At 33.9% G+C, this 10925-nt stretch overlaps 1 protein-coding gene across 1 annotated transcript; it reads left to right on the plus strand.

The window, feature by feature from the left end:
• The first annotated feature begins 1242 nt into the window (after nt 1-1242).
• Nucleotides 1243-3740, plus strand: LOC142607329 (F-box/kelch-repeat protein At5g60570). Its single transcript, XM_075778778.1, has 2 exons — nt 1243-1540; nt 1821-3740. The coding sequence occupies exon 2, from the start codon at nt 2331-2333 to the stop codon at nt 3423-3425; it is 1095 nt and encodes a 364-aa protein (XP_075634893.1). The 5' UTR covers nt 1243-1540; nt 1821-2330; the 3' UTR covers nt 3426-3740.
• The last annotated feature ends 7185 nt before the right edge of the window (nt 3741-10925 follow it).

Genomic DNA, 10925 nt, shown 5'->3' on the forward strand with positions numbered 1-10925 from the left:
TATTTACCCAACTCTTAAAAACAAAAATTAATAAAATTAAAACGCGTTTAGTATAAGTGTAAAGTGTAATGTTTCAGGATTTATGAGAATGTTGAAAATTCTTTAGTTGCAAAAATTAGATGCTAGTAGTGTCGTTTTTTTTTTTGAGAAGAGGATACTAGGAGTATCTTGATTCTCACTCAAATTTTTTTTTATTGGGAATGTGGATTCCTTAAAAAAAAAATGTGAATATCCACATTCCTATGCCTGGATAAATTTACATTTTATATAAACTAACAATTTTATCCATTATTCCTACCCTTTAACCAATAGAAATAATAAATATATTATAAATTGACAATATAATTTTTTTTTGTATTATACATGTTAATTATATATATATACATACTATAGTTTTATTGAATTTTCCATGATTTTTAGTTTATATTTTTTTCTCATAATTTATTTGGAGGAAGGTTATTTTTTATTTTTTTTTAAAAGACTTGATGTTGTATTTATGAATTTATATGGTATTTTGGGAAAAAATAAATAATTCTTAGAAGATTCTTAAATATATTATAAATTGACAATATAAATCTGTTTTTTGTATTATACATGTCATTTAAAAAAAATATATACTATAGTTTTATTGAAATTTATTCTCTTTGAACTTACAACATGGTTTTACTTCATTAAATTATATCTATGAATATAAACACATACTAATGCATATTGGCATATCTGAAATTCGCAAAACTTCATACTGTATTAATTAGAAGAGAATTATGTAGAATTTTAGATAATGAAGTGAAGTTAAAAAAAAAAATCAAAATCAAAATCAAAATGGAACAAGGTATTCTTCAAGATTATTAAAAAAAAAAGAAAAAGGACAAAACAACTCAATACACACTCAACTAATTCAAAGAAGTATTGAAAGAAGCTTGGATAGAAGTATATAATAGTTTTTTTTTTTAATATAAGAAATAGGTGTCTAAATAGTTGGTCAAATCGTTCAATTTCTTACTTATAAGATACTTCAAAAATCTCATAAAAAGATAATACCCTTCAAGTCTTTTGAAGCCGTCATCCAAGTGTACTCGAAATTTTTTTTTTTTTTTTTTTTTTTTGGGGGAGAATTAGGAGGACATAGTATATAGTAATTAACTAATTCTATACGAGTATTAAATAATGTGTTGTTTGGTGCAAAAAGTCAAGACAAAATAGCAAGATGTTAAATACAGAATACACACACAAAAGTAGGGTTATTAATGCAAACACATCCTCCATATTTTTTTTTTTTTCAGTTTTTTTTTTTAATAACCCACCCCCACTTTTCAACAAACCCCGGTCTCCTCTTCCTCTCTCTCTCTCTCTCTCTCTCTTTCATCACAGTTCCGAGTTTTATCAAGAGACAAACAAAACAACACCACTCTCTCTTTCTCTCTCCCTCTCATAGTCTCTCCCTCGCCGGTCTCCGGCGACATGTTCGACGGAAATAATATTCCGGCCCATTATACGGCGACCCGTTTTCTTAGCTCCGACCCGTCCCTCACACTTCAAGGTAACACAGTACACACATATCCATCCTCTATTTTTAAAGTTCATTTTTAATTTTTCATCTCCACCTAAGGTGAGATCCGAATAATCATTCGATTTGGATCCGAATAACGCTTATAGCGTTTAACCCGGATCCAACCAAACCTGTTCTATACAATTACTATTAATATTATTGCTGATTTCTCACTGTTCAAATCGATGTTTGTTTTTGTTTTTTTTTCGTTCACTTTTGCTTTTGTTGTTTTTTTAAATCTCTGTTAATTTATCGTTTATTTGAATTTCAGATAATTCTGTTTGGATTGCTGGAAATCTGCCGAGAAAAATTTCCGGAAAATCAATATAAACTCGGTGGTATCAGCAAAAATTTTCTGAATCTTTAATCGAAGATGCACGTGTTTCAATACTCGATTCGTTTGCGCTAAAGATTGTATTAGTTTCGTTAAATGTGAAAAAAGAAAGAAAGAAAGAAAAAGTTTTGCACAGATGGAATAATTTTATTTTTCTGGGTATACTTTGATTGGTTAAATTGATGGAAAGAATATACACATGGAGAACGGTTGCGTTCAAAGCTCGGAAATTGTTTTCCGGGTACTGGGAGCTTGTTTGGGAATTGTGGTATAGAAGAAGTTTTTGCAACCTTACGATGAGGTTGAATTTTGTATGAGAAATTTGCTTGGTTTTGTTTGGGGTATAGTAAAAGGATTTGTTTTTTAACATAACAAACAAAAGCTTTGTTTTGGATTATTTCTTGGGTGGAAGAAGGAGAAGAAAAAGAGTCTATTATTCTTTCGATCATGAATTCTGAGGGAGGAGTGAATGATGGTCGTTGTCGATTTGGATCAAGTGATTCCTTGCTCCCGGGTCTTATTGACGATGTCACGTTGAATTGCCTTGCTCGGGTGAATAGATCAGACTTCACATCGTTATCGTGTATTAATACAAAGTTTAATAAGTTAGTCAAAAGTGGGGGTTTAAATCGGTGCAGAAAGCAGTTGGGGATTGTGGAGCATTGGGTGTATATGGTTTGTGATCCAAGGGGATGGGAGGCATTTGATCCTGTGAGGAACAGATGGATGACATTACCTAAAATACCTTGTGACGAGTGTTTTAATCATGCTGATAAGGAGTCCTTGGCTGTGGATAGTGAATTGTTGGTTTTCGGTCGTGAGTTGTTGGAATTTGCTATTTGGAAGTATAGTTTGATTCTTCGTAGTTGGGTTAAGTGTCAGGGGATGAATCGACCCCGATGTTTATTTGGGTCAAGTAGCCTTGGTTCTATTGCTATTGTTGCAGGTGGGAGCGATAAAAGTGGAACTGTTTTGCAATCTGCAGAATTATATGACTCTTCATCAGGTACATGGGAAATGTTACCCAGCATGCATACACCACGTAGATTGTGCACTGGTTTTTTTATGGATGACAAATTCTATGTGATTGGTGGGATGTTAAATGCAACTGTTCCATTGACCTGTGGGGAGGAGTTCAATTTTCAGACTCGGAAATGGAGAATAATTGAGGATATGTATCCCCTTGCCAATAGGGCTGCCCAGGCTCCTCCTCTTGTGGCAGTTGTTAATAACCAATTGTATGCAATTGAGCATTTAACCAACATGGTGAAGAAGTATGACAAAGTAAAGAACACCTGGGATGTGTTGGGTAGGCTTCCGGTGAGGGCTGATTTAGCAAATGGCTGGGGCTTGGCATTCAAGGCTTCTGGAGAGGAACTTCTGGTTGTGGGTGGGCAAAGAGGCCCAGAAGGTGAAGGAATTGTGCTGAACTCTTGGAGTCCAAAGTCTGGCGTCAAGAATGGAACCTTGGATTGGAAGGTTCTTGGTGTGAAGGAGCATGTTGGTGTGTTTGTGTACAATTGTGCCGTTATGGGTTGTTGACAATATATTGGATCGATTGAAAGGAAGATCCAGTATCTGCAACCCAACACGGGCCTGTAAGGTGCTTCTGTGTGCATTTATTTTGTTGACTAGAATTGATTATCACTGAGATAGCTTTTGTCTAGCTGAAAAGTAGTTTTCTTTTTCTTAACATGCCTGTATTTGAATGCCTTTCTACTTTCATGTTTCTGCTTTTCATTTGCTTTTGAGAGGCACTGAGTAGAGTTGGATAATGCTCTGTTCCTTTCACAACTTTCAAAGTTCACTCACGGCCAACTTATTTATACCAATAAATTGGAAAGCCTTCTTTCATAATTATGTGATGCTCTAGGTTTGGTGGTTGTTATTGGAATGTTTCAGGTTCTTTTCCAATTTCAATGCAACTACTCTGCTCCAAAAGGGTCTCCAATAGCTTGGAGTATCTTAGTGATAGTAGAACATACCCACTACTTGTTGTAATTTCTGCTATCAGTGGCGTTTGCTCCAATTTGTTATAGTAGCAGTCAGTGTTTATCATTTTATCTATTAATTAAACATCTACTTTCTTTTCAAGCTCTAATATTTTGTGCACATGTGAGCCACAGCTCTTTGGTAAGAGTTGCCAATGTTTTATGCACCATTGTAGGTCATAGCAGTTTATGCTGTGGTTCTTTAATAGATGCTGGCAGTGGATTCGAGGTTATATAAATAGAACTAATAACTAGTTTGAGGTTTATCTAGTTTGATGTGTTCTACGATGTGGTCAGATACTCGGATGAGTTTCCAATGAGGTGGTTAGATGTGATTTGCATGCTTCTCATTGTACACTTGGATGAGTTTCCAATGAGGTGGTTAGATGCGATTTGCATGCTTCTCATTGTACACTTAGCGATGCTTTCGTAGCTTAAAGTAGGCCCTATGTTGAGGTTCTATTTTTCTGTTTTTCTGTTTGTCTGGTCTCTCTTCTTTTCCACATCTATTCCATGCAAAAAATGATGTGTGGAGATCAGGAAAAAAGAAGAATGAAACATTCCCATTCTCAATCTCCTTCCAAGTGCGAAGTTTCCCTATGGAGGTGTAATTTTCATGCATTTATTCCTAAAACTATTTCGTGGCCTTGGTGCATCTCATTTTATCCAATGTTTGTCTTGACGGACAATGTTTTCAACCTTATACAATGGAAATTGGATGTCAGCAGAAAACTTATGATGTGGTCAAAATAAAATAAGTTGAAAGAGACAAAATGTTTCCTGTCATTCCCTTCTAAGCTGAGGAATATTTAGTTCAGGGGGAAAAAAGGTACGAAACCATTTTTAATTTCCTTTCAGGCTTCAATGTTCCCCATAGAGCTATAAGTTACATGCCTTTATTCCTGATTCCATTTTATTGCCCCCATGCTTCTTTTCCATGTTCGTTTCAGACAAAAATATTTCCTTATTTTTTTGGGTGTTTTTTAGGATGGAAAGTGGTAGTCAACAATAAACAATGGAAAAACAAGACCAAAACCAAAAAATAAAATAAAAATCCATTCCTATCTATCGTTAGTTCGTTACCCATTTCATTCCTTTGTGCTGTCACCACCATCACCATCGGCAGCAGCATCCAATCATCACCACTGCACCACTATCATTTGCTCGTCACCACCACACCACTATCATTTGCGCCATTGTTTGCTGCCACCCCCACTGCTATCACCACCACGACCTCTCTGCCACGAATTAGGATCAATTGCCATCAACGTGACTACATATTAAAATCACTGTTCAGAGTAACAACCAAAAATATGTAAATAACTCAGTTTTCTGGAAAATGTTTTCCAGTGTGTGTAAAAAGGAGAGAGAGAGAGAAGAGAGACCCAAAAACAAAAACAAAAAACACTGTTACACTAGTATAATTGAGTGCATAAAAGAAGAGAGAGCATTGACAACCCTCCATGACCAAACTATAGCTATGCCTCTCTTCTTTTTTTTGGATGTTTATATACTATACTGTAATTTTTTCTTCCTTGAGATGACTAACAGTTATGGAAAGATTAATGAAAGTTGTAGCTGATTTATTGGTCGATGAACAATTCATATTGAGACACTGTACCATGGTTTGATCGATTTTGGTGATCCGAGATCGCCTTGAAATGACAAATGCGTGTCTTTTTGTGCTTGAGAGTGTTTTTCAAGTTGCGCATGGGATAAGTCACACTATTTCAAGTTGTCGTCATTGTTAATGTTATTCGTCTGGTAATGAATCATGATAGAAAGCAACAAAATCAACACTATTTCGGTAGGCAATAATATAATGTAAATAATATACCTATCGATTTTGCATATTGTCTTTTATATATGAGATTTGTTAACAAACACTAGGTCGGTGCTTATTAAGGTGAAAAATGACAAGAAAAAAACTGTTAGAAAAAAGTAAAAAAGAATATTATATAGGACTTAAAAAGTTAAAAATTTGACATAAGGTGAATAAAGATAAACTTTTGTCAGAAAAATATAAAAATATTGTTGTTAATGGAAATTTTGTATGTTAACACAACTCTTTTTATATATATATATATATAGCTTTTCTTTATAGGCAAAGGTATTATGATAGGCATACAAATACAAGATCGTTTAACCCAATTTTAGAAAGTTACCAATTTCTACAGTTAATTTTGCAGCATAGCCGAAGCATATTTTACGAATATGTGCAAAATTAATCTTAAACCAACGTGAATGCATTAATCGGGAAATTGCTGTGTGGTTAACATTTTGCTCAATAAGGTTAAAGGTGTTTACTGTTGATTGATCTATCAGTTAAAATTGTCTAAAATTCATATTTCATCCTGGATATCTTCGTTGGGAATGTTAGAAACTGTTAATTGAAAAAAAGTGATTTCAACAAATAAAATATAACGATTTGAATATGGATTTTTCCATTGGAAATGTCAGTATAAAACTCTTAGACAAATAAACTGATTGCCAAACTTATTTCCAATTTCTTTGCATTCTAGGTGTCTGTTCTTGTGGGTTCTTGGGAGTAAACACAGAAATGGTTTAGCATCATTGATTTCAACCAAAGAAATTGTGATAGTTTGAGACAAATTAGTGGTCGTCAGCCAGCAAACGACAAAGAATGTGAATAGCGGCAGGGGCTCCTTGGGATTTATCATGAAGGAGGAGGAGGTTTCAGTTGCATGTGCCATTCTCAGCTTTTGATTATATTAATATATAGCTGAATGTGACAGTTGAGAGAAATGCCTGATGAGAATCACTGTTTGACCTCTCTTTCTCTTTCTCTTTCTCTGTTTTTTTTTTTTTTGATTTTTGAGAATCACTGGACGCTTGACTCTAAGTTTGGAAATTTCAGGCCCGATATTGCTGGCCCAAAAGCCTATCAATTTAACGAACAATCTTAATTTGGACCTCCTCATTCTTTTATAACATCCCCTTTTTAAGACCAGAGTTGTTCAAATAACTTCTTTTTCTTTTCTTTTTTTTCAAAAAATTAACAGTTGATGCATAGGTTAAGAGGTGCAATGAAAACTGCACACTTTTCTCTCTAAATTAAGTGTCTTAGGCTTGCAAATTGATTACAATTGCATTCCTCTCTTAATAAATAGTATGATCATTTTGAATGATTTTTTTGTTGTTCATGAAGGAAAAAATCTGGTTTTGCATCTCATGCAAAACCCACAGCGGAAGCAACGAACAAGGATCTATTTCATTCATGATTGATAACGTGCACAATGTAAATTTCAAAATTTAAGAACAAGATAGCGTACCTTGGTATGGAGAAATTCAAAACAAAAATTAGAAGCACTTGGGAACACTTTTAATCTTCACTCCAATTCCACTTTACGTCCAAGATGTGTGGTCTCTCAATCAATTTTCAAGGGAGAATGAAAGTGTGTCTCACACACCGTTTCTTTTTCTTTTCTAATCTCTTCTAATAAAAATTATGTATGTTTCTCCCTTTATAACCAACTGATTATCTAATTGGGCTGGTCTATTGGGCCTTTCCAATTGGGCTTTAGTGTGTGGCTTGGAGTAGGACTAAAAGGGACCAATAAGACACTAGCTCCAATGGGCCTTGGGCTTTTCCGTCAACTCTTGACAAGTCCAAAGTTACCATTAATTATATTTAATACCACTATATAAATATAATTGCACTCTAGGCCTTATTAATAAATTATATCCCAAGACTTTATTATACACGTAACCCCTTCATAAAATATTCGTAGTAACACAAAATCATAAATGTAGACTGCCACTTTGTAAATTACTACATCTTATCCTTGAGTACCCGGTTTAATTCTTTAAAGTTATTCATTATATATTTATGAAATTGGATTTCATAAATATATACTTTAGTAATTTCTTACTAAAGTGGTTAGGCCTAACTCTCTGAATAACTGAAACCATTAAACTTATTTCAAGTGAATATTTTATATCTCCATTAAGAGACTATAAATTCCATCTTGAGAATATATGTTCCATTAACACTAAATGTGGCTGCCCAACATACTGAGGTTTTGACCGTCACTTCAGATCTCACTCCTGATATATCAAAGCAACCTACATTTCATGATCAGGTCCATTATTCTCTCAGGATTAAGAGTTTATGCAAATAGAAGTCGTGAGATTTATTATTCATTTGACAGTCATTAGGAGAATAATAAATCTCACAGCGGTCCTGTTCAATATGTCTTAACTTCTTAAAACATATTAACATATCAACTAGAAGTCTCTACTTCCATGATCAAGAGAAATCATCTTAGTTGACACGTTATAGTCTTCGCAGATGAAATGCCCAATTTCATCACCGACTACGAACTATAAATTCTGAGTTTACAAAGAACTTGTGATTTACATCTTCTGTGACTTTTCACATAAATCACATACAATGCATCTCATGGACTATATGATAATGTCCCATATTCATGTTACCATTATTTTAGATAATAATAAAAAAACTTTATCAATCACAATATTAAGTCATACATCATATCTTACATAATGTCATACATAATATCATACATAGCATCATACAATAGGATTTAAGGGCACAAATCCTAACAGTTCATAATTCGATAATTACAACGAAAGAGATGGATTCGAACATTAGAATCATTGATGTCTATTGGAAACACTAGAAGGTGTCAATCAGTCAAGTTACAAGACTCTTGGCACTATTGTAAACTCGTGTATAGAGAGATAGAGACTTTTTTTTAAAGGAACTTGGAAGCTATAAGACTGATGACAAACCCAAAAAATTATTAAAAATCATAGTGCTTGTGAAGTTTTATGCCTTTGTGTTGCACTGCTAAATCATTTAATCAGTAATTTTTCCCTATTGTACTTGACTCTTGAGAAGAAAGTTCCTCACAGGCTATGTCCCAAAAACAGGAAAAATAAATGTTCTCTTCCTATTGGGTCATAATCCAAAATATGAGTCATGCCTGGCGGAGCTGGGATTTTAGTTGGGGGCAAGATTAAAATAGTAATAAAAGCACATTAAGTATTTTTTTTCCTGATAATTATGTGTTACTTATGAGGACCACTAATTAAATTACCATGAAAAAAAATGTGATAAGTAAGATTTTCACAATACTTTTACAACAAATCATAAGTGGTAAATTGTTACTGGTTCAAATGTCAACCCACCACTGAAATTAATTTTTTGCTCACCAATAACAATTAGTAACAACTTGTTACTTAAAATTTTTTGTAAAGTGTTGTTAAAATGTTATGGACTTAGATTCTACTGTAAAAAGCTCACAAACTGATGTGATAAGAATATACGGCGCTTAAACAATATAATAAATGAATGTTTGAATAAATTTTTTTTTATGATTGATAATACGTCAATTTGTAAAATTTGTAGTATTCATAGCATTACTATACAAGAAAAGTGTTGTGAATAGTAAACTTAAAATAATAATTGAGAAAAAAAGGAGCAATGAAATGGGCGAAGACGTACGTGGTGAGATAAAACTAATAAAAATAGTAAATTTGGTAAAAAAGTGATATGATCTGGTCTGTAGGAGAATATTTTTTTCCTACTTTCTTAGTGTTAAGGGTCTGTACATGTATTAAAGTGAGGGTCATTTTTTTTTTTTTTTTGTATAGGTAAAGTACCAAAGAATACTTCATAATATACCAACTTTAAGGATTTGTTTCAAAGAGCCAAGGGAGCAACTGCCCCAACACCCCCCCCCCCCCCCCTCTTGACCCCCAGGCTCCGCCTCTGAACCACGCACTCTAAACTCGTAAATCCAAAACCAGTCACACTTAAAGGATCAAAAACCCTAAGCTTGGGACAATTGGGCCCAACAAATGCTCATGATGGCTCAAGTCACAAACCCAAATTCACGAGCTAATAAAGCCTGGAATCAGCCCGGGTCATATTGAGAACTAAAAAGCTCAATATGGTAGAATACTAGAACGGAAAGATATCCCAGAAGAAGGAACCTAATGGCCTAAAGTCAACCATAAAGAACCACAACATGTGGTTTTTATTCGTTGCAAAAGTCAATACGTTTATGGTCGAATGGGTCTATTAGCTACCTAAAAGCTTGCAAAGTAGCTCAACCTGTTACAATCAAAACTCCAGGGAGGTAAGGTTTGGTAGGAAGGGGAGGTAAATCCAAAAATGTTGTATTCTACCACGACTTTGGGTTTTGTGTCTTAAGGGAAACACATGTGCTCTTAAATAACAAGAGCAAGTATGCCATAATAAGGTGCATATGTCTATTTTTAACACCCTTGGACATATTGTCAACTGAATTTATCACTAACAAAGTCAACCCAGTTGCCTCCCCCTCTTTCTGTGAGGGTGGATTCTCAACAAAAAAAAAAAAAAAGTCAACCCAGTTGTGCATTATGTTGTAACTTGCGTTCCATACTGCCATGAAGATGAATATTTCAGCTTTTTTATGAGTTTCACTATACTATTTCAATTACTTTTTAGCTTTATTTACAGTACTTTTAGTAAAAAAATTTCAGTTTCAACTAAATAAGTTGTTTTCAAACGAATTCTAAATAATAATTAAAAAAAAAAAGTCTTTTTTCAACCAATGCTAAACGCAAACTTATAACAAGTAATTTCTAATGGCTAGTTACCTAATATGGAAATAAAGCCTTTATATACAAGGACTAATAAAAAGCTCATTGAACAACGACTTTGGCATTCAACAAGGGTGGATAAGCATTCTGGGTAGACGAGTTTCTAATTTTTGGCTATAAAAGAGAGCCTAGTTAACTTTCTAGAACAAGAAACTTACCAAACCAGGATCGACCTAGATCATCAACTATCCCTTGAAAATCTTAAGAACGTCCCATCCTAAAAAAAACACAGCAACTTTTTGCAACCCCATAGAGTCATGCGACATGCACAACTTGGGATTCATTAGTACAATGTTCAAGACAACGTACGGACATTTATTTGGAAACCAAGAGTAATAAATTGTTCGATGAAGAAGAGGAGTGCAGCGAGTGCTACGTTCAAAATATTTTCATGATAAATCATAAGTGTTAAGTT

This window comes from Castanea sativa, chromosome 8 (genome assembly GCF_040712315.1).
Source record: "Castanea sativa cultivar Marrone di Chiusa Pesio chromosome 8, ASM4071231v1".
NCBI classification, from domain to species: Eukaryota; Viridiplantae; Streptophyta; class Magnoliopsida; order Fagales; family Fagaceae; genus Castanea; species Castanea sativa.

Bases quoted from the DNA above. Each gene is read 5' to 3' on its own strand.
- LOC142607329 (XM_075778778.1), top strand. From the start codon at position 2,331: ATGAATTCTGAGGGAGGAGTGAATGATGGTCGTTGTCGATTTGGATCA.